This window comes from Grammomys surdaster, unplaced genomic scaffold, assembly GCF_004785775.1.
Source record: "Grammomys surdaster isolate TR1022 unplaced genomic scaffold, NIH_TR_1.0 279, whole genome shotgun sequence".
Lineage (NCBI taxonomy): Eukaryota > Metazoa > Chordata > Mammalia > Rodentia > Muridae > Grammomys > Grammomys surdaster.
In genome coordinates this window covers 41,337-66,323 of record NW_021604720.1, presented here as the reverse complement: position 1 = coordinate 66,323, position 24,987 = coordinate 41,337, and the positions used below count along the sequence as shown (strand labels likewise).

General features: G+C 42.2%; 1 protein-coding gene across 1 annotated transcript in view; it reads right to left on the bottom strand.

Annotated features, from left to right (window-relative positions):
• Nrxn3 (neurexin 3) overlaps nt 1–24,987 on the bottom strand; it is a 1,478,337-nt gene that overhangs the window by 1,433,418 nt on the left and 19,932 nt on the right. Inside the window, exon 2 of the mRNA XM_028777283.1 lies at nt 11,357–11,374. Coding sequence (XP_028633116.1) covers nt 11,357–11,374 — 18 coding nt within the window. The remainder of the gene's footprint in view (nt 1–11,356; nt 11,375–24,987) is intronic.

Here is a 24,987-nt window from a genome sequence, read left to right as displayed (position 1 = left end):
TCTCTCTCTCTCTCTCTCTCTCTCTCTCTCTCTCTCTCTCTCTCTCTAACTAGTATCATCCCATCTAGATCAGATGATTTTCAATCCATCTATCCTTCCTTCCTTCTTTCACCTGGCTGGGTAATTGGGAAAGTGTTTCAAAAAAGGACAGAGAAAGATTTAAAAAGTCATGGTGGAAAAAAAATAAGTTATCTCTTCCAGGATTTTTAATTCATTCACTTTCAAGATAATTTTACCCAAGTGAAAAATTCCCATTTATCATCTGTTTTTTAATGTATTAAGGGAGTGACATTAAATGTCACTATTTGTTGTACGTACCAACATTGAATCTTTACAGAGCCATGAGGATTTTTTTAATTATATAAAATCAAAAAGTAATGGAAACATTCATCTAGAATTTTCAGAAGAACTGAAGAGACCATGAATATGGAAAGGCTGGAAAAAACATCTTGGCTGCAATGACCTAGTCTCTAGAGTGGGATGACTGGGAATTGAGGAGAGTAGAAGAAAAAAAATCCTCACACTGAGATTTGTATTTTAAAGGGTGAAGTAGATTAATATATATTTCTATTTTCTTTTCATTTTTGCATATGTTTGGTAGGTTCACATGTATGCACATCTGCATGTGGGGTCTCATGTTGGTGTCAGGACACATCCTCAATCACGGTTCTACCTTATTCAATGAAGCATTATTATTCAACCAAAGCCAGAGTCCATCAGTGTGACTAGTTTCACCTGCCAGCTTGTTCTGGGGATGTCCTGTCTCCACCTTCAGAGGCAGGGATTACAGATGAGCCACATACCATCTGCTCAGCATACAAGTGGGTTCTGGTGTTCGAGAGATCTGAACTCTGGTCCTCATGCCTGAGGAGTACCTGTTTAGCCCACTAAGTAGTCTTTCCAGCCACAATATGTATTTCTATTTAAACATGAGGTTCTTCTTTTATGGGAAGATTTGTTGGGGTTATTAAACCATTTCTTTCTTGATGATGCAAATTTAGAGATAGACATATTCAAACTCAGCTTTTTTGACATTATTGTGTGAGACGATCATCTGCACAGACAAACTAAAAATCTCTCAAAGACAGGGGTGTGGTGTCCAAGGCCTCTATGATAAAGGATAAAGGAGGTATCTAGGCTGTAGTTGGCCACTCTAGATGGAACAGAAGCATGAAGTGTGGTGAGAATGCTTAAAGGGAAGAGAAAACAAAGATTTACTTAAGACCACAGTTGTCCAAGACCAGTTCTTCTCTGAGCAGTTCCTGACTTTCATTACAGACTGTAGTCTCCTTTTCTCCCAAGAGTTCAATCCTTCCTGACAGCCTACCCTAGGGCTATCCCATACTGTGATCAATGACTTGGACAAGAATATTCTTAGATCACTGTCTAGATGTTGTGATAACCTATAACTCAGATGAATAGATAATTTATTGGCTACTATAATAATGATCCAAAGAATGGGAAGAGACCAAAAACAAGATTTAATTTTAAGGACTAGTCTTTTTGATATGTGCTCATAGTTATAGAACTCAGGGGCTGAGGAAGGAAGATAATAAAGTTGGAGCCAGCTTGGGCTACATGGTGTCTCAAAAAATATTAAGGGGTAAATGTAATTTCTGGCACACAAGCAGAAACCCATATCCTCAAGACTCCAGAAATTAAAAAGTTCAAGTCTCCCCTCCTCTCAGGACTGAGTGCTAATAAACAGAGGGTTTAGGGTCAGAGGATGAGATCATATGTTAGAAATGTCATGAGCCAGGTAGATAGAGGATAACCAGAAGTTCAAAACCATAGCAAATGCAGAATGGCTGAAGGAACTTTCATGTTCACCCAGATATTAGAAAACTAGGTAAAGATATGAATACCACTGTCAATCATGTTAAAAGCTGTACATGCAATATGAAAAGACATACAGATCCAGCATGAGCAGAGGGTGGAACAAGGAAGTAGCTTTACTTGCTAGAAATAAAACAGAAGAGAATCCATGAGATGCTTCACAAACTAACTACTCCAAACCCCCATAACACTAAGATCTATGAACACAAAGAGACCAAGCAACAAAGTACATGGAATCAGATGAAGATCTTGATATTTGGCTCATTCTGAGGTAATATAAAGTAATAATTTTAATTGGTTCGAAGTACTATTCTAAGAATAGTACCTGTGACCACAATGGTAGATTTCAAGGATAGCCTACAACCATTCCAGGTGAGCTATACAAGCTTCTAGATGACTCCCTAACAAAAATCCTGAGCAAAAACTTGAGAAACCATCTCTACCACAAATTTGGTATAGCACCACGGATCAGTTGAACAGGAAGTGTGGCAATGACGGCAGTGGCAGTGGTGACAGCTGTGGCTGTTTCCAGAAATGCAGGAGAGAAGGGGTCCGGGTGCTAGTTCTTTAAGTAGGGACCAGCTAGACACACATCTGAGTTTTTTTTTTTCTGTTGCCACTGTTGTTAGTCCTCACCATCCAGCCCTTTGTAGGGTAGTGGCTGAATTAGATGCTCATTGTTTGCCTCTAGGTTAACTTTGCTCTGAGAGCATGGTGGCTGAATTAAACAGAAAGTATTGCTTCCAATCACAACAATGTGTCATTGACAGCATCAATATGGCATAATCACAGGGTCAAAGACTTTTATGACATTCTCCTGATCTTCCTGTTTATGGGTAGAAGTGGCAAGATTTCCTCCTGAATGAATGCCAGAGATGCCAAAGAGACAAAAGCAGTGAGGCTTTTCTCTCTAAGGGTTAAAGGATCAGCAAGAATGACTTTCAGAAAAGACTCATCCCACAACAGAGAAAAAGTCCTTGATCTTCCCATCTCACGATCTTCTCTAAAACCGCTCCTCATTCATGACTAACATAAGACTAGAAAGAACAGTTGATGTCCCAATGAAAGAACTGCATCCAAACAGATCGTGGTGTGCCAGATTTACCAGAATCAAAGAGGGGCCCCATGCTAAGTGAAACAGACCAACTGTGCAAGTCCAGGAAGGGGAAAGAAATGGCTTCACGGTGCACACAAAAATAGTAAAAGGTTTTCACTGACTTAACACTATAGTCATTAAAAAAGAAAGCTAAAGTGTTTGCTGCTGCCCTGAATGAGTGTAGAATCTAGAACAAGGGCAATGGAGCTGTCTATAATGAACTGATACCAGTCATACCAAGAGAGCTGTATTCTGTGGGCATCCTTCTTCAGAATGGGTATAGAGAAGAGAGGGGGAAAAGGTCATTTTTCAGGGAACAATAACCAAGATGAAAGAATAAAAACCCTTAGATGAGAATAGTCAAAGAAATTGGAGATGTTTTAGTCCTTAGAGAAGAAACTCCTCAAAGACAAAAATCTTGACTTCAAACACTCGGAGTGTAATTAGATCTGTCCTGTTGGTCTCCAAGGGCTGAAAGCCACACAGGTGTGGAAAGCTGTAGCAACAGAGGATAAGAAAGAGCTCTAAAATATTCTGCCCTGCTGGAACAGAATGAAAAGTCCAAGGGATCAATGAGCTGCTCATTGCCAAAGGGGTTCAAAGTAAGTCTGAATAAAATCTTATACAAAAGACTCAAAATGTTGTCACTGAGTCTTGATGACCCATTAGGTCCTTTCCATCCAAAACAAACTGATTCTAACAAGATCCTGTGGCAAGTAGAGGGCATGTAGCATGGAGGAGTCTCCATCCTCAAAGAATAAGACACTCCCCATACTGCAGGAAGCCATGGGGGCACAGAAGGAAGATATGGGGGAAGGGTAAATTGTGAGGATGGTAGCTGTACAGGCTGATGCTACTGGAACACAAAGGGGAATGACTCTCCTGTTTTCTTTCTACCTCCCTCCCTCCTTCCTGTGACCTCCATGTGCATGTAAGATTGAGTGAAGTGTCATACCCCTTCATCTTTCACGTGACTTTGTTCCCAGCAGCAGTTCTCTGACTTTGGCCAGATCAGACTCACCTGGGAGAACTCTTTCTGTAATGAGACTGGTTCTCCTTTAATAAATCTCCAGGCCATTGTGGTGCTTTGCAAACCTCTGCTCTCTGTAACCCAAAGTGTAATTCAAATCCCAGCTCGTCCTCAAATTCTGAGATATGCAGTAAGTTAACTATTCTATGCCTCTTTCTAATGTGTCTAGCTCTCACCTATAAAACATGCAACACCATGCAACAACACAGAGGATGAACATGGCAGAGTGCACAGTTCAGAGTCCACAGCAAGGGCTTGAAAACCTATAATGTCTGTCCCTGTTTAGAAGGCTGATCTGTTCAGGGCACCTTTCTGGTCCCTCCTATATCTTGCCAACATTTTGATTGACTGGTAGATTGATTTGAGATAAGCCTTACTGTGTAGCTCAGGATAGCCTTGAACTGACAATATCCTTGTCAGAGCCTTCCGAGTGCCTCGAATTACAGGTGTGTACCACTCGCCCGGGCCCCACATCATTTCTCTAATAAGCTGGCAGCACTAGTGGACCCTTGCCCACTGCATCCTCAGATGCTTCCATTTGTATTCAGTCAGCAAAGCTGCTCTACAAGGGAACTCACTGTCCTGGACTCTGGGCTACATTCCATCTCCCACCCTTCCTGAGGCCTGGCCCAGCAAACTGGCCAGCACAGCCTATGTCCTTACCAGACCTTCATAGCTGGTCTAAATCCTGATGAGATCTCCATGAACAGACTATGTGACCTAACTGGGTAAGGTGGAGGTTCTATAGCCTCATTTTCCCCCCAAGAATAACTATTCTATGCTCTTCTCATCAATGGTGTTCTGAATAGCACAAATCTCTGCATGGGTTTTCCCATATACCACAGGACGCTTGGAACTCACTGGCCTTTACTATTAAATGCTTCTGTTGCCTCTCATCATTGAAGTAACAAAGAAGCATCCCACACACTTATCTGATGACCTCAGACCATGGTGGGCTGTAGGACGCTGCTCTAACTCTCATCTTGTCCTCCAGAAATGATGGATGAAATGTGACTGAAACCATCATCCAGTGATATGGTGTGCCTTTCTAACCTCTCTCTTTCCTCCTTCTTTCACTTCCTTCTTTCCTCCATTGACAGAGTCTTTTTATATTGTACAGTCTGCTCTCAGACTCATTATGTAGCCTAGGCTAGCCTTAATCTCATGAATCTCCTGCCTCAACCTACTCAGGGCTGGGATTATAGGTACATATCACCACCAGGAATAGGTCTGCCTTTCTAAGACAATAAAGAAGAAGATTTTAAAAGTCTTTAGAAAGTTTAGCCAAAGAGGGAGGCAGTCTTGGAAATAGCTCTGTATTCATACATACTCATCACATATAGCTATGGGAACTAAAGTCTTCTCAGGCCTGTACTGAGCAAATGGCTAGTAAGTAAGCAGTGTTGGTTCAGCCAGGTATCTCCTTCTAATCCAAGTACATTCAGCAAAGATAAATTTCTCTTTATCTTGCATCTCCCACCAAGCTGACCTAAGAAGAGCACTGACTACAAATTGGTTCAGTTACCTACCTTCCATTTTGGGGTAAACACCAATAAAAGGGTGGTTTCCATAAGACCCTGGGGCAAAACTACAGGCTGAGTTCTACAAATTCATCATCAACTCAGGAAGCTTTTGTTATGTGTCTACAATGTGCTGGCATACTTCAAAGCTAAGAACATGCAATAATAACTAGGAGTGAACTTTGTGGTATGTGTGTATGCTCTGGTAGCATTACCTTGGAGATATCTCTAGACCACGGCACTTGTAATGTGTTCTGCCAACTTTAATGCACTGTCACTGGTTGCCTAACAAATGAGTCAGTTTGTTCACTGGTAACATATACCTAGAAACAGAATCTACCTTATGCGGGTGTCTAAAGAATGAAATAATACATGCAAATCTTAGCATTTCAGTGACTGGCTCAATATACAAGCTCAATAAATGTCAAATGGCTTTTCCTAGTAAGGTAATAAGAGAAAAATCAAGTGGGAATATTATCCAAAAGACTAAGGAAGAAGAGATAAAACATAGTCTGGGTAGTACAGAAGGCATGAACCTGTCTTAGTGACAAGAAGATACTCTTTCAGGTCCCAAGTATCTCAGTCAGATGATCTGGCCATAAGTACTCACAATGGTCAGATTCCTAAACCTCTTGACTCCAATCCTTCACACTGAAGGGAAAAAACCTGACTACCTGGGAAGGCTGGCTGCACTCTTGGCCAAGTGTACACAAAGCCTGGATAAAGCAGAAACTGCACAGAGGGACCCTTAGAACTTCATATATTTTTCTGACCCCAAGCAAAGCATGCAGTGTTTCGGGTCCTTCATCTGTAAAGTGGTCGGAGCCTGACACATTAGTCCCTTTGCCTTCTTTAACTGTGATCCTAAGCCATGTTTGAAGGCCATAGGCAGGTTCTAAAGACACATCTAGACCAGAAGCATGAAAATCAAGACCCAAAAGAGAGGAGGAGTGGGTGAGGGCATCTGGTGTGTGTGGAGAGGTTCTACGTTGTACATGGGGAGTATACTTCTGGACATGAAGGAGACCAAGACAAGTAAAAGATGTTTACTTGACTTAATGTTTTTTAACCTTTGAAAATCTTCATCTACAAAACAGAAATTCTTACTGCAAGGATCAAACAAGGCTGTACAGCAGCTGTTCCACGCTGCTTATCATGTTATCTGAGTTCTAAAGACTATACATGGAGCTCTACCTTTAAAGCAGCCCTGTGAGCTAAGCATCCACATTCCCTCCCCCATTTTCTAGACAGGAAAGTTAGAGCCCACAAGAGTAAAATAATGAGAATAGGTCAGATTGCCTTCGTGATGTCAAGTGGTCAGGTCAGTCCCAGCATCTGGCTCAGTCTGTGCTCTATGTAGCCCAGGGTGGCCCAGCCTTTCTTAAAGGGTTAGATGGCATTTTAGGTTGTTAGCTACTTAGCTCAGGCTTTGCAGCTCCCAGGCAGCCCCAGCCAGCAGGAGGGGAGCAAGTATAGCAGCTCTTGGGTAAATACTTTATGAACATTAAGAGCCAAATTCTGAAAACTTTTCGTGTTACTGATTATCCTTTCGATTGCTCTTAACAACTTCAAAATATCGAGCTTCTTCTTTGACATTTATTTGCCAAACCCACTCCAACTCATGCTGCACCTAACCCTGCAGTACCTAAGCTGCTGCACAGAACATACCTGAAGATGGTCCCCAGAGACTTGGGGGTGGATAAATGCTCATTCTTCCCCATCCCCAATCTCCTATCCTGCTCCTCCTGTCAACCAGACCAAGCAGGTGGCTCATGCAGTCCATACCATAAGAGGTGAGGACGGAGACACCACGATGGAGGTGATCCACAACTTCCTCAATTCAGACAGCCCAATTGGCCCCAAACGGAGGACAGATTGGAAATCCAAGGCCAGTGTTTCTCAAAGGGTAATTCATTGACATTTGGGGCCTTTGATAAAATGATGATTCTGCCTTAATATATCTAGGTATGCCCTGAGCCTCTGTTTTTATACTGAGCTCTCGGAAATGTCAGTACTGCTTGCCCTGATGCACAAGGGAGCTTCGAACAGCATCCCCTTTGTGTCTGCCGCCCTGAGTCACACATGTGAGAGGCTGTCTCCTGCCTGCCGGTTCATATCAGCATCCCTCAGCTAGACTGGGCCACACCCTGGAGACAGGCAATGCTCAGGACAGATATCTAGGTCCCCTGGCTGACTTCCATTGAAGTGGAAAGGCAATGAGGGGCAGAGGTCAAGAGTCACAGACAGTGGAATCCATAAGCTACAGCTTTAGTTCTTTTGGAAACAGTAGACCACGCCTCTGACCAGCCCCTAGCAGACAGGAGCCCCTCCTCCTGTGCTTGCCCGAGCTCTGATGGACAGAGCAAGAGGCCTGTTTCCTCATTGGGCCTGTGAATAACTAGGGCACATCCACAAGGTCACAGTTATTCATTTAAATTCCAGCTCTAATCAGCAGGCAGAGCCTGAGAAATTATCTGTTCTGAGGGGAGAGGTTGACAGCACCATAAACAGCCCTCAGGCAGCAGTGAGGGGTACCAAGAGAGGGGTGTAGAAAGGAGGGCTTTTCCCACTTCTTCCTCCTCTTAGAAGAGAGTTTTGGAACATTCAGAAGTGGGGAGAAGGTTGAGGGCAGCACAGGGATGGGACTGCCCACCCACAAGCTGTCCAGAGAGCCCAGTGATACATCTCAGTGAAAAAAGGTGGATTAAAATACCTGACAGAATCCCTTCCAGAAAACATATGAATCTACGCATCTTTGGAGGCCTCAGTTTCCTTAATTGTATTGTCTATATTCCTTGAACAATACACCCTTTAAGCTCTACTATGTCTCAGGACACTCTATAGAGTCAGATTGTCCCTTAGGCTTGTGGCCACTTCTGTTTAATAGACACAGATTGAGTTCTATATTTTATACACTATGCACAGATACAGTACTACAGACACAAGAAAGACATGATGCTGGTCCACAGGACCACTATGGACTCAAAGAACAAGAGTATAGACTCTGATGGCAGGTGAATTCGGAGGTTCTGGTCTTGTCCCTGGCAGAAGGTGTTCACTGGAACTCCCTGTAAGGTTTCTCATTTGCAGTGATGCTCACCTGGAGGAGCTAACTCAAAGATGCAGGAGAACACTCAGCCATCTATCTCCCCAAGACCTGCACATGGTACTAGAAATGCTTACTGTTGCTTTTTACTATTTTTAATCTTTTTATCCTAGCCTAGGGTGAGAGGCTTTAAACTTCCACTGGTTGTCCAGTGGAACTTGCATGTTCCAGAGAACTTGGACTCACTGTATCCTGGACTCACTGTCAAAGAGTTCTCAGCCCATCTCTGGAACTCTGGAAAAGGTACTGCTCGCAAGTCCTATCTCAAACTACATTTTACGGTAGGGTTATTTCTAACCATTGTACTCAGCATGTAAAATTCATCAATTAATCAATCATCATATTTATAGTCTTTTAGCGGCCTCTGGGTAAACACTTACATTAGCTTATACAATCTCCAATATGTCTTCCTGAGGGGAAGAGAAAAAAATCAGAGAACCACAAAAGGCTTCAGGTGTCTGAGCCACAGGGCTTTTAACTCCAGATAGCCTGACCAGGAGCTGAGAGATGGTAGAAAGCTACCTAGTAACCTCCAGCAGGTCTGACCTGAGCACATGGCCATTACTGAAAGATCTAAACCAAGGATTTTCTTCAGGCTTAGAAACCAAAAATAAAAAATAAAAACCCTAAAAGAGCTGGAGGAGTGATAGGATTAGTAATCATCTCTAGATACTTCAAGGGCAAAATGAATATCACAAATTTAGACTAAGAAAAAAAACCCATTTGGTCCTGATATTTAGTAACTGGGTGAGTATAACACTGCCACTTAACCTCCCTGGAGTCCCACTTAATCTGCAATAAAATGGGGCTCAGGCCACATACCTCAGAAGGTTATTAAGAAAATAAAGTGAGATAATGGTCATTAGATGAAGCTGTGTCAGAGATGGGGGGGAATATTAGCAGCTGCTATTATCTAAAGAAGGAGTAGTCACAGACCTCCACCCCTTTGAATAGATCAAAGGTGGCCTGTGGTCTCCTCTAGCATTCTTTTCCACACAGAGCCAATAAGGTAACCCTGGGAGAACTAGAAAAAGGCTTCCCAATGAACACAGGCTGGGAAAGAGAAATGCAGGCTTCAGTTCCATTCATTCCTCAGCAGGAATACCATGTAGGCACATGTGCCACCCCTGGAAACATCTCTGTCATCAAGCAGGAAGGACAAAGCTAAATGGCGCCTCGCAAACCAAGATCTGAGATATTCATTTTACTCCTTGACCTCCTTGGATTAAATATTCTGCTACAAGAGAGGCTTCCCCTGTCCATTCTCTATAAATTAGTGATTTCGATTCTATAATATACCATTTTCTCCATACCACTTAGTAGTTATCACATGCTAAAATATGCATTAATAGATGCGTGTAATGTGTATACATATATGCACATATGCAGTCATGTGTGTGTCCATGTACTTGTCCCCATTTAGAATAAAAGTACATGAAACCACCATTTCCAATCCGAGTAATATTTTTTCAGGAAGTGTTGTCTGTAATGTGTTTCAAATAAAGATTGGCAGAAAAATAAAACAGAAAATGTTCTCCGTGTTTGGTAAGAATAACTATATTGTGATCTCCCACTGTATAATCCCATTTATAACAATGATCAGAAGGACCCTACCAAAGTATGAGCGATTATTTTAAATGTTCAAAACAATAAAGGATACACTCATTTGGAGAAAGAGATGGCAGTAAAGAAAAGGTCATATTACTTCTAAGCAAAAACAAATGAATGGGCAATTATAACATTAGGAATACTTAGAAGCTCTTCAGTCACTGGGAATTTTCAGCGATGACCCTAGTGTATGCCTTTAAAGTGTGAATTTGCTTTGGAGTTCAGTTATTACCACATGACTTTTGGCAAGACTATTTAACCTGTTAGACTTTACATTTTATGTACTTTAAATTGTACAGAGGACTGCGTATATTACATGTGTGCCCTTAAGGATTAAATATAAGAAGGACTAAGTAAGTGAACATGAAAATACCTAAGATAGTCTCCCTTCTTGTCTGCAATTCACTATTCTTAACTCAAAATTCCTTTAGAATAGATCTACATCTGATCCCTAGATTATCTCACATTTCTTCTTATGAGTTATTGGGTCCTCTATCATGGCCATATATATTCACATACATGTATATGCCCAAATACATACAAGGCTTAAAAGTAGATCTCTGGGTGAGCATTCATTTAAATAGAAATGCACAGTTATCTCAATGATGGGCCCTCTGTATTTCTATTAACAAAATTCAACCAAACACTCTTTTTGTTTTATTACAGTGAACATGTATTACTTGCATAATTAGAAAATAAATAGAATATTATCAATACCATTGTAGAAAATGAAAATAGAAGAAAGAAACCTTCATTTACCCATATAATTTCTGGGTTGAATAGGTCATAGTGTCGGCTTTTAACCACAGAAAGCTATACCTATAAAACAAGGCAAAAGTGTTCATTGCATTGGATCACACCAGCTTTTAAAATATTTCCCCAAAATGTTAATTTTCCACTTTTTTGATTCACATAGAATTCATAAGGAAGTAATCACATAAGCCAGGGAAACACATTGCATTGGTTTGAAAATAGTTCTTCAAAGCCAGCAAAAAAACCCTTACTTCAAGCCATTTCTTCTTCTAAACCAAAAAATCAGTGAAAAATGCAACATACTAAGTTTTTTTTTAATCCCTAGGAAAAGGGGTCACTCAGAATCAAACCATGCACAGTCTAGCAGAAGGCAAATTCCCACAACAGCTGTGCAAACAAAGACTCACCTGGACCTTGACTGACATCTGTGGCAGCAGTTTCAAAGCAAAGGAAGAGAGGAGGAGAGAGAAATGGAGACGAGTGTTAGCAGTGCACCCACACACAATACCATGTGTTCTTGCATGAGTAGGAAGGTCATGCAAGCTCCCACATTTCCACCTTCACCCAAAAACCACCCATGCAAGCCAAGGAGTCAAGCTCCATTTTTACTGTGCATGTTAGCAGAAGAGGTAAAGCCACCATCTGTCCGGAAAAATATCATCCTGGAATCAGATAGGGCTCCAAAGAGCCAAGCAACCTAGAATCCTGTAAGAATATCGGTTAAAATATTCTGGTTGGTTCTGCACACTGACACCCAAGCAAATCTTCCTCATTCCCAGATACCAAACACTGGACACAAAGTCAAGTGAGGTTTCCCAGTAGAGAGAAAAAAAAACAAACAAACAAATAAACGGCTCCCTTGAGGAAGAAAGAAAACGAGGCATTCAGCATTAAGAGCAAGCTGCAGCATTAGTTAGCATGTAGGGCAGAAGGGCAGAAGATGACAAAACATTTACAGTCCCCTGCCACTCCACATTCGCAGTGACTATCCTTCATCACAGACAGCAGTGTGTGAATGAGATTGTGTGTGAACCAAACACTCACCATAGAAATTGAAACTCTGCTTCCCAGCACTGATAATTTTTCTGCTTGCTTTTCACCCCATCACTAATGACAAAGATTACCCATGCAAATCACTTTTGTCAACTATAATTGAATACAGAGCCCTGGAAAGGTTGACACATGAATTAAGTCAATGAACTTTTAAGACACACAGAACAGTACACTCTCATCATCTTCGTCAACAATGGGATGTCTTCCTCCTCCTCCCTCTCTCAGATGTGACATAGGATTGTTCTGGGAAACCTAAGTGGAAAAATCCTAAGGCACTGTTAAAAACTCAGATAGTTTAGCTGCATTTACTACAGGTGGAGCAACAGGAAGCTGCTTCGGAAACCACAGATCACCAGGCAGTCATTGGATAGTGGGTCTGGAAGACCATAGGCTTCTCTGTTGTTGTTGTTGTTGTGTTATTGTTGTTGTTGTTGTTATGGAGGACAAAGATACTGATAGATTTTTTCCTCAAGGTTGCAAAGCCAGTTCAGAGTCAGAGCTCAGAAAATAATCCTCCATCTCTCAGTCCCATCTACTTCAACATTCACTCAACTGATGCCCAGACCTCTCGAGACATACAGAATCCAGTTTAATTTGTAGGCTAAAGGACATATTCTTAAGCCACAAGAAAGATAGGTAAGACTCTCCCAGTTACCCCCTAAGTAGATCGTCATGAATCCTCTGTGGCTTTAACCTGCTGCCAGAATAAGATAGATCATGTTCTTCATGTCAATAATGAAACAACAGCAATCAGATTGGTACAGTACATCCTTAGGGCTTTTATCCGAGGGTAAACCCAGAGCTTTTACCAAATTGAGCTGTGCCTTAGCATCTGGGAGTGATATAGTCAGAAGAACAGCTGAGGATTCACCCAGTGTGTGTCCTGCAATCCTTGGTAGCTATATATGCTCAAAGATACTTCTAAAGAACTCTGAGTCATTCCTTAGACACACCCCTTTCAGGTTTTCCAGTAAGTTAGATTTAGGAGTGGAGCGGTGAGAGAGGGAAAGAAAAGAGGTAAAGTAGAAGACGTGGGTAGGAGAAGGATGCTGCGTGAATAACTAAGTGGGGCCATTAACTGTGACTGATGGATTGCCTAGAATAGTGGTCTCATTAAAATACCCCTTAATTAAACAGGATATCTGTGGTGAGAATGTCAACAGTGTTGTTCATACATACTCTTTGAGGACTCCAAGACCCAGTGAGACAGGATCCCTTGGAACCCCAATGGTCTTTACATGTCGATTAGTTACCCATTTTGGCACTATGACTACAATCCTAAACTTGGAGATATCCCAGCTTGCCCTGCAGCCTTAGGCCAATCACTGAACTTCTAATTCATCTTGTTTCTGCTATAAAAATGGGAACAGAGCCTCCCCCATGGGGGTGTTAGGAGACGTAAATGCTTGCAAAGCACTTAGTCAAACACTGCATAAACGGTAGCAGCTCTGATTGTTATCATTTTGAATCACCACAGACAGATTTGCCAACATTTATTGACCAGATGGTACACTGGAAACACCAAGAGACCACAGGAAGTAAGCCTCTGACTCAGGTGCAATGCTTCTACTTATGAACTCCAACCCCATCCCCCATTCCTAACCCCTGTCTATCAGTGCAGAAGGGGAGTCTGGTGTGAGCAGAAGCAGGGGTCAAAACAAATTCCATGATTACTTCTTCTGTTTTACCCCTTATACTGTAACTCAGTGCAGTTGTGGTCGGACACAGAAACACAGAACTCTTCTCATCACAGAAGGGCAACAATAACATTCTTAAAAGTCCTTTGCACTGGACAGGGGTGAGAGAATCATTTCTGAACCCAGTTCCAGCTATAGGAATACAGACACCTCAGGAAGCAGGGAGTTACTTGGATTTCTGGACTCAATTCTGTTCCCTGGCCTCCAAATGAAATGGAAAAGGCATGAGATAAAGAAAAGGGATATCCATTGGGACTGGGGGATGGGATGAAGGCTAAAGGGAGAGAGTAAGGATGCTTCTGTATTGTCTCTCTTATAACAATCCCCAGCTTTCTTCTGGGGAACCCCTTTCCCCATCTTTAATCCATGTGGTTGGTAAAGATTATCCCTGTTCTAAGAGGAGCCCTGTGACTCCACTCTGATTTTAGGAATATGCTATCTTCTGGACCACTAACAGACATGTGACCCAGGTCCCAACCAATGAAAGTCTTCCAAGGCAATTTCACTGGAATTATTAGGAAATTAATAGCTTCCATCTTCATCACCATCTACAGACTACCCCCATACCTGACTCCATGCTTTCCTTAAACAACATGGGAGAAATCAAGGCCTCTTTGTAGGATATGGGAGAGTTAACTGACCTAGAATCGAATCCCAGCTCTGCCTTCCACTCAAAGGCAACTGCCTCCGCATCCCTGAGACTCAATCTCCTCTTCTATAAACAGAGGTCCTCAAGGTATCTATCTTAGTGAGCTGTATCCATGGAAATCCTGTATTCGCATTCAATACATATTAAATAAGTGACAATTATAGGCCAGACCATACTTCCTCCATAGAAGATACAAGCAATGAATGAACAAAACGGGTGAGACTCTTGGGTTTAAATTGGAAGTATAAATAATACAGGCATACATTTATAGTGGGACATGACATAGCGATTAGTGTCATGAAGAAAGAAGAAACAAGGTAAGTATTGGCAGGAGTCTCCATGTCAGAAAAGATTACTAAAGAAGCACTTCAAAGGAAATGATGTCATATTTGGACAAATACCTGAAGAAGAACTGTTTAGGTAAGAAGACATCACCTGTAAGGGTGCACACAGGATGTGCTCTGTTATTGCTTTCTACTAATAGGACAAAAGTTCTGGGTACCAGAATCCTTAACCTGCCACTTCCTTCCCATCTCTGCCACTCACTGGCATTCCTCCCATCTCTGGCACTCACATGCATTCCTCAGCAGGTCACAGATGCCCTGACCTAGTCTGAAGTCAGCTCCCTTGGGACTTCTCCAATCCAACCAGGGGATGCAAAAAGAGGAAAGAAGGGTTTTGAAATCCATCGCCACCCTTCATCCTCTTTCTTCAGCATCACAACCATAGGAGTCAATCAGGGCATTTCCATCTATACTCACAGATGCTGATTACATATTCAACAATTATTTCAGCCACGAGTTTAAAGGAAGCAGGGGAGCTTCTAACTACTGGGAAAAAAAATGGGCCCGCCATCTACTACTAGAATGTTTTGATATATGACCCTCCCTGGGGAACCTCCTTCCGACCCCACCCTTCATTTGCACTAGATCATATTAAGAGCCAAGAGTCTCAGACACATGTAGACACCCACAGGCAAATATTGTATGGAGCTTGGGGACTCTTATGGAAGAGTTGGGGAAAGGATTGCAGGCCCCAAAGGAGATAGGAACTCCATAGGAAGACCAATAGAATCAACTAACCTGGACTCTTGGGGGCTCTCAGAGACTGAACCACCAACCAAAGAGCATACATAGGCTGGACCTAGGCTTCTCCACACATGTGTAGCAGATGTACAGCTTGGTCTTCATGTGGGTCCTGAACAACAGGAGTAGGGTCTACCCCAAAAGCTGTTGTCCATATGTGGGATATGTTCTAGTTGGTCTGCCATGGGCTTTAGACGTATCATTCCTTTTAATGCTTGCCACACACCTAACAGGAAGGAGCACTATTCATTCCAGTGGGAGAGAATGCACCTAGCCTTGCAATACTGGATGTGCCAGGGCAGAGGGGATACCAAAGGTCCCCCATCTGCTAAGAGGAGAAGAGGCGGGGAAAGGAGAAGGACTGTGGGAGGGGTAACTGGGAATAGGGTAGTGAGCAAGATGTAAAGTGAAGAAGTTAAAACAAAAAAGGCAAGAGTACAAAGTTCCCCCAATTTCTTCTTTCATACAGCCTCCCATCCCTAGTGGAGGCTTAGGAAGCATGAAATAGGATACACACCCAGACTCCTGAAGGACAGTCCCAGGCAAACCTTAGGGGACACCACCTGGTGAACTCTGCCTCGAGTCTGACCTATTTTCTAGGAGAGAAAATAGAATATAGATTTGAATGCAGTGGCACTCTGGAAAACTACAGGCCCAGCAGTGTGAGAAAATAAACCAGCAGGGGGTGGCTGAAAAAGCGCTGGCACCAGTGAGCATGCTGCTTCCTCTGGTTGTCAGTGGCCCCTGCTTCTACAATTGGCCCCTACTTTCTGTCCCCTTCAAATATTGATGCAAGGCTAGGGAGATGGCTGAGCAGAAAAAGTACTTACAGCACAAGGGTGAGGACCCAAGTTCAAATCTTCAGAGCCCATGTAAAAAGCCAGGCAAGGGCAGCATGTCTCAGCAATCCCACTGTTCCTAAGGGGAGCCGGAAGGCAGAGACAGGAGAATCCCAGGATGCTCACAGACAAGATAGCCTGGCATGGGCTGCAGGAAATGACAAGGCCATCCTGCCTCAGATAGAGAGAAAGGTAAGGATCAACTCCAAAGTTGTCCTCTGATCTCCACGGACATGCTCACATATATACACCAATGGGCACACCACACATATACACACACACACAAAGATACACATTATTTATGTATGTGTTTCATTGGGTGAGTTCTAGTACCCAAGGATGCTTTCCCACACATGGACTCCAGATGCTGGCAGAGGGGGCACTGGGGATAATAGCCTCAGAAATAGAAACAGCCAGACAGGAGCTAGAAACATCTGTGGCTACACCCTAGTCTGATATCCTTGCTGTTTGGCCTCAGAATGGATTTCTGGTAATATATATGAAATGCTTATCTTCTTCTACACGAAGGAAATTAAATTACCAGTTAATATTGACTGGGGGTTGCTATGTGCTAGGTGCTGAACAACAACTATGCTAAGAAGTGGGATCTCTTGTCACCTGCAGTTTATAGCTAAGGGACTTGATGGAGCGAAAGTTTAGGGAGCTGAGTTACACAGTCTATAGAGCCGGGTCCTGATCATTCCATTGATATCTCTCTCTCTCTCTCTCTCTCTCTCTCTCTCTCTCTCTCTCTCTCTCTCTCTCTGTGTGTGTGTGTGTGTGTGTGTGTGTGTGTATTTTACCATGCTGATAGCATCACCTCCAAAGAAAGGTGACTATAAGAAGAAAGTGAAATAAACGCAACACTAAGCATCCTAAAGTTCATATGTGTTGGGCCCTGTGCCATGGGCTGTGGATGTACCATTTCATTTAATGCTTGCCACACACCTAACAGGAAGAAGCACTATTCATTCCATTTTACAGGTAAGGAAACCGAAACCTAAACAGGATACACTAACTATATCGCCACTAAGACCTCTCAGAGTCAGAATATACCAGATAAGGCCTCATGACTATATAGCTCAAAATAAGATGGAAAGAAATTGTCCCAGGAAGATAAAAATGAGAAGTAAATTGACTAATTCCCAAACTCCACAGGGGCCTCTTTCTAAGAGCCATTTCTCCAAAAGCAGACCAGCCCACTGTTATATGTGCTCCATTGTTAAGAAGTGGCCAAGGGACAGAGGGGATAGTTTGATAGGTGAAGTGCTTGAGATGCAAGCTTGAGTACTAGGGTTGGATACTCAGAACTCATGCAAAAAAGCCAGGCATGGTAACAGATTACTAGAGCTCGTTGGCCAGTCTATACTAACAGGCCAGCTTCTGGTCCCACTGGGAGACTTTGTCTCACAAAAAAAGTTTGAAAAGATCTAAAGAACAACACCTAGTGTTGACCTCTGGGCTTTACACACATGTATATATATGCTTATGAATAAACATATACACATGTACAAGTATATGTACACATGAGCACACACACAAACACAAAGTTGACAAGGAAAAGCCACCTACAGAGCTGTGGACTTCATGGGCTAGGTATCCCCTATTAAGGTACAACAGGGCCTACATAGTGCTAGGGGGTAGAGAAGAGAGAGATCAGTTGCTAGCTTCCATGTATACTCTTGCACAGGCCCTCATACATCAGAGCAGACATCCTGTGGCCTTCTATTGAGTATTTTGTAAGGCCACATCTCAGGAAGAAAATAGAAGCAAAAATTGTACTTCCTCAATGGCCTATCTCAGCCCCTAGACTTGAGAGGAATAAGTCTAAGGCTGTCCCTTCTTCAAGAACACACATACATGGAAATATTTCCTTTAGCTAAGTCCTAAAGTGATCTGCCAGCAGCAAGGAAGCTCCTGCAAATTGAGCTTGGTCTGGGCTCCCGAAACAGGAAAGAGTGGACCTCGCAGTTAACTTCATCTCTGACATGAGAGCCCATTTGTCTATTATTGAACCCCGGGCTCTGGTGGTACATGATTTTGTTTCTTAATGAACATAACTCTAAATCTTAAGACAAAGCACTGAGTAGTACCTGATCAGTGTCAGACAGCCTGAGAAGCAACAACAGTATGGAAAGCAAGGGGAAAAAGCCCCAAAAGTCACCTTTATAGTCTGGTCACTGCTGTGCCCAAGGATCTTTAGGGGCCCTTATGAGCTTGTAGATGCTCTGGTTGGAAGAATGAGAGTTTGACTAAGAGGCAAAGAGACAGTCAACATGTTATGCATACAGAGATCTGCACAGACAGCCTCCTGCTGGTGTCTTGGAGTGTAACTATAGAGGTAAAATAGTATATTTGAGGTATGACTTTGCTACTTATTAAAAATAGTTTTGGAAAATTTCTTAGTTCCAACTTGTTCTTTTACTACATGGGAATAAAAGCAACCTGAGCTTTGCTTGCACAATACAGTAGAGAGATTGTAAACTGCTGAGTAGTTGAATCACCTGCAAGAGTGAAGGAAATTGCAATGTCACATACAGGGTGGGATTCACATCACACATGGGAACTAAAGTCGCTGACTCTGGTTTAAGGTGATCATGTTTGGGGAGCCCAGTTGAAGCTTGTTTGCTGAGCTTGGTTCAGCTAACAATACCTAGTGCTTCTCCTGAACAAAATCATGTATAATTAGAAGAAAATTACTATGCTCAAAGTGTTCCCTAATATATCAATTGCATTGGAACAAATTTGCATTTTCAAAACAAGCATTATACCAGAACTGACTGTCCCTAATTTATATGACTGTTACAAGGATGGAGTGAGAGGATGCATAGGAAGTGTTTAATACAAAGCCAGGCACATAGTAAACATTCAGGAAACACTGATTGAAATTACTACCGTCTTTGCGAGGTTGTTGACACATACCTGGTACACTAAAAGTGACACACTGAGCTTCTATTGACCTGTTTAAGCCTTCAAGCAGAAGGCATCTCTAGCAGAATCACAACTCCCAACCTTAGGCCATGAGGTGTACAGCTACAGCAGTCTCTCATCCAATAGGACAAGGCCTTTGGAAAAGTCCTCATGGCCAGCATACATTGCCAAGGGACACGTTTCATATACCAGTTTCCCAAAGAAAGGACTAGGAGTTGTCTCCCGCAAATTCCAGTATGACCCACCCAAGAGAGGACACTTAAGGAACAACAGGAAACCAAGAAAGGTATTGAACTAAATGAGAAGATACCCATCCGCAGTAGGACTTAGAAAAACACATCATAGGAAAGAAATCCATCAAGCTCTATTGTAGATGAACTCCCTAGACATAGACTTCCATCTCCTACAACACAGCGGGAATGGGTGGCAGCTTCGAGATTCAGATTGACTTGGATGAACATCCTGATTCTTCCACACATGTTCACTCAGGCATATTCTTGGAACTCTAACTTCCCCATGTGCAAGTGGCAACAGCCTCCTTACCTAGAAAGACTGGTGGAAAGGTCATAGGAAGCTAATGTGTCCAAAGCACTGAGCAAGGTTCCTTGCATACAGGAAGCACTGGACCACACTGCTAATCATAATTACTGTATTACTTCAGCCCAGTGATTCCTCGCGGGAGGAGGGATCTGCCTTCTTTCCAAGAATCCCTGGCTCTCTGAAAAGATTCTATATTCTTGGAGTTCATTCCAGTTGCAAGACTGTTTTAGAAGAAGCAGGTGGTCTCCCAGAGTTTCTACAAGACTTTGTGATTGAGTATCCAGAAGAGCTGTGGAACTGAAATATGCTATGCTGGAGCACAGTGGGCACTGGGGTGGAAGGCAGGAAAGACTCTGGACTTGAAATCAAAGCTTCTGGTGTTTTGTTTTCCTAATGTTCATAAGTTGTGGTAAAGTATAAATTACATTAAACCTAACCACCCAATTCAATTGCCTTTCAGGACAAGGAGATAAACTACTGAAAATTAACATGGATTTTTTTCCATGACCAGTGAGTAACTGATGAAAATAACTGATGGTCATTAAACATTCCACAGCACAGTGTATATTGTAATATTAATGATATCTGCCACAGGGTATGATCATGGGATCCATATTTCAGAGAAAGAAGACAAACTGGGGCAAGAAATCAAAATATGAATTTTATAAAAATACAGTACCATGCAAGAAGTGAATATGCATTTCTTGGGGATAGAAAAAAGGTACGGGGGTCTGTGATCCAATAAATTTAGAAGGCATTGAATTTTGAAAATGCAATCAAGTATCTAAAACTTCAGAAAACCTCACCTATAAGAACATACACTGTTACACTGTGACATTCAAAGAAGGTACTGTCCCACTGGCCATATATGATGTATATTTTTGGAATACTTGCTCAAATAAAATACCTACTTATCTCAGAGTGAGTTTGAGAAAGGCTGGCTTTGAGGTTTTCAAAATAGCTGTAAGGCTTAAATTTCACTAGGAGCCTTAATCCACATCCTTTCTTTGTTCTCAGAGTGAACTTTGTATCTGGTTCAATTTAAGATAAGGAATACTCACCAACCACTTCCTGTATATCACACACAGACTTGGGCACCAGAGACTCAAAAATACTACCCTGCATGCAGTTAGCTATAAATCTAACAAACCAAGAAGGCACTTGAACTCCATAGGGTAGCTGTTCAAAGCCATCTATTACTGTACTTAAAGCTAATGGGGGACACAGGGTTGACAAAGGATGCTTCAAACTCTTCCTTCAGAAACCTGAAAGCGGCCCTTAGAGGAAAGATAGCAAAAATTAGGTAGAGAGGAACCTTTTTAAGAACCTGTCACCATAACTAACCACCAGTCAACTGATACTCCCAAGGGTCAGACTCCCTGTACAGACTTATACTGTAAAGAAATGTGTGAGCTCAAATGCCCATATGGCTGGGCACGATCTTCAGGAGGTGACTTAACTTCTGTAACCTGATCACAGTATCCATTTCAGAGTTTCCCAGCAAGGCAGAAGAGGCTCATACATATAAAATGCCTAGCCACCTGGCTGGCTCAATAGGCATCACTCTCCTTTTATTTGATTAATAACACCCGGGAATAGTGTGTAAAGGAAGAAAATGAAAGCACACATGGGCTTTGGATAAAAGGAGTCTGAGGATCGACTAGCAGAATCTAATATTGGCTTAATAAGGAAGGGGCCACATACTACCTCAAGTTAGCGGTCCACGGAATGCTGTCCACAGAAAACACCAAAAAGCAAACAAAAAGTTCTCCCAGGAAGCTCCATGCTGGTAGCACTTCTGCATTTCCTTATTAACCTCCCCAAATAGTTTTTCCTTGCCCTTTTTTTCTCCTTTTCCTAAAATGAGCAAGGCTGCCTCCTCCCTCCTTCCTCCCCTACCTGCTTTGTAAGGCAAAGGCTGTTGTGGTCCCATGGCCCTAACAGAGGCTGAAAACTTTACAGAAAGCCTACTAATCAGTCCTTATCCCATTCCAAAGGGATCAGTGGGAGTCCTACAGGCCCTCCCTAAGAGAAGTCAGAGAGCCCAGCAGATACCATACTCTCAAGAAGTAAGAGGAGGAAAATTCCCTAAAAAAAAGACTAGCACATGCATTGTATGCTTTTTAAAGTTCCTGTCATTATTATTAATCACCAGTTTTTTTATCTTGTAACAGCTGTGGCACTAAAATTAAAAGTGGTTTAAAAACAATACTACCAAGTGGGCTTTGTTTCAGGGTGAATACAAGATGAACAGAATCTCCAAAGTGGAAGAGCCTCGGGATGTCTCGAATCCATTCTTTTTGTTTCTGGGCTTCTGAGCTGTTTCTTCTGTCTTACTCTGCAATGCAGCCTAGCTTCAAATTTTCTGCCATCCCCCTGACTCAACCACCAGGATGCTGGGATTATAGGTGGAGCCACCATGCCTGTCTCATCTTTTTGTTTTCAGGTTCACTTCATTGACATATTTCTTGCATATTGCCCATGCCCCAGTGGCGGTAGTAATGCGCATGGGTGGCAGCAGATGAACAAAGTAAATATAGGACTTGTTTTCTTAAGGTTTAAAGTTTAACTGCAGAAAGAATCCACAACAGCCCGACAAACAAGCAATCCACCGGAGCTGCGATTATTTCCACAGCATGGTATAGGACAGTGTGAGGCCAAGAGGAGAGAGTGCAAACCAAAAAGATATGTGCGTGTCTACAAATCTGATCCAGGCTTCGGGTCATCAGCATCCCAGATCACTGCTTTTCCCGTTGATCCACAGTCAGGCTTCGGGGCGATGACCTAGACTCTGGGAGAAATATATCGTAGGAGCGACCAGGAAGAAAAGCCAAGTGGCCAAATCTCTGAGCTTTTAGAGGGAAAGCAGGACAGAGTCGGGAATTACCTCTATTTCTGGACACCTACTAATGCATCTTGGCAGAGGACAATGTTTTTAACTGTCCCACAGCGAGTTTTCAAATGCTAGAGGTTGGACAGTTAGGATATACAGGAAGACAGGAAAGCCTCCCTCATCCTAGGAAGGGCCAAGGGTGGAGGATGTGGGCCCTCCCCACTGCGCTGAGCTCTAATCCATGTGCTGTCCAATGCTCTGGAATTAATCAAACAAATCCCTTGATAAATCTGGGGCCACTATTAGACAACACTAATATCCCCTCAGAGTAATCCAAACAAATACATTCTGAGAGGGCGGAGTCCCCATGATGGAGAAACAGACCTTTCTCATGTTACAGGCCTCCTCATAAAAAACGCACTGGCATTGCCCTGCCCCCGACACAGATGTTAGTTCCCAACAGCACCGCTGACCTGATGGCTGCATGCCAGGAGGCTGAAAGGACAGGAGAGCAAAGCCTGGACTCCCTCCCCTCCCAAACTGCCACTGACCTCATTTTCCACCAGAGGGATTTTTTTTTCCTTTTCCCATTCTGCTTGTTTGTAAATTATGTCACCCCAGTGCACACAGGGTATAAGGCAGGTCAGGCTAGAAAGAAGAGAGAAGTCAAGGGGCTTGAAACTATGGCCCTAGTTTCCAATTCTGAGAGGTCAGTTTGGTAAGCACTATGCTAGCTTCAAAGAGAAGTTAGAAGTGGGCACTAAGAGGAAGGCATACCCTCAAGATTATCCCAACTCAGCAACACAAGGAACTATATACTCTGTAGCAGCCTCGAAGCACATGGCCCTCAGTTTATATATTATCTGCAGTGGGTTTCTTAATCCTCTGAGTCACCTGTCTCAATAATTAATGCAGAATATTTTGAGTCCTCAAGTATAATGAGACCCTATCAGGAGAAGACTGACTTTCATAGTATAAGAATCAAGAATGTGGTTCTGCAAGAAATGACCTGAAAAATACATACACACACACACACATATATATGTACACATATACATATATTTATACACATATACATATATACCTATCAAGGGGGGAAAGACAAATAGAACTATCAGCTAAAGAATTGGGGAGAAGAATCAAATATTCTTGATCAAATATAGACCAACAAGTTGGATCTGAGAAAACTGAATGTGGTTGAAATAATGGCCATAAAAGAACATTTCAGCAGTACCGGCTATCCTAGATAAAATCTGACAGGCACACACACAAATAACGATAACTGGTCAATAAATCATCTCTTCATGATAGAACACATATGAAGCAAAACTGGTCTTGCTAAAAATAATTCAGTAAAATAAAAATGAATTGGAATAATAAGAAATAGTTTATCTAGGCTTAGAAAAAATAGATTTTGTAATTACATGAGACCTACTGTGTTTGTTTCAGGAAAACAAATGGCTCCTTGATAAATGTATTCAAATCTCAGTCTAATTCTGACTATGTCAGTGTAAAGATAAAGAATTCTCAGTATTATACTTTGCAATCAAAACACCTTGACAAATGCTGAATACAAATAAGTTATATGATTTCAGAGGTCATGTCTAGCTTCAGGTTTTTATTTTCTGATAAAAGGTCAGAATAAAAGGAGATTAAAATTATACAAATACATCCTTCTGGGTAAGAATGTACATGGGATGCAACTCCCACCTACAGCAACCATTCTTAGCTAATAGCTTTGATTTATCTGTAGTACACTCCAAGCTATTGTAAAGCAATCCCAGAAACTAATGGACATCAATTAGTTCTGATTTTACCCAGAAAGAAACAAAACAAAACAAGCAAACAACCAAAAAGCCATGACACTTATGGTATCTCATATTCTTATTTTTCAAAAGGCATTTTACCACCCCAAAGAAAGCAGTCCAATGACAGAACTATAAAATGTTGAGTGTAGTGTCACAAAAATCACACTATACTCTGCTTGTTCTTGTTTCTAGGGAGAATTGTTATGCTTCACTGCAGTAGCTATCTTTGGTCTACTACTTTTTTTCTTTTTGTTCTACTGTTTGAGGGAGTCTTTCTGTGCATCAGTCTCTCTGTCTATAAAATGGTTGATAAACAATAAAGTTACTCAGAGTGCCTACAACGTACTAAGTCCGGAAATGTTAGCCTAAAACCCAGGAGGCACCACCCTTGACATTCCACAGCTTCAGATAGGATTCCCAACCTAGGAATTCTTTATGTATTCTGAAATACAAATGCCCTTAGTAACAATAGCTAGAGAGTGTGGACCAATAAGTGCAACATCTGATTTCTCCTCCTGTGCAGGTGGGAGGGTCTGACAGTGCAGGAGCTAGAACTTGAACACTAGGAAGAGAATGCAGCTGTCTGGGTAATGTTCAGCTCAT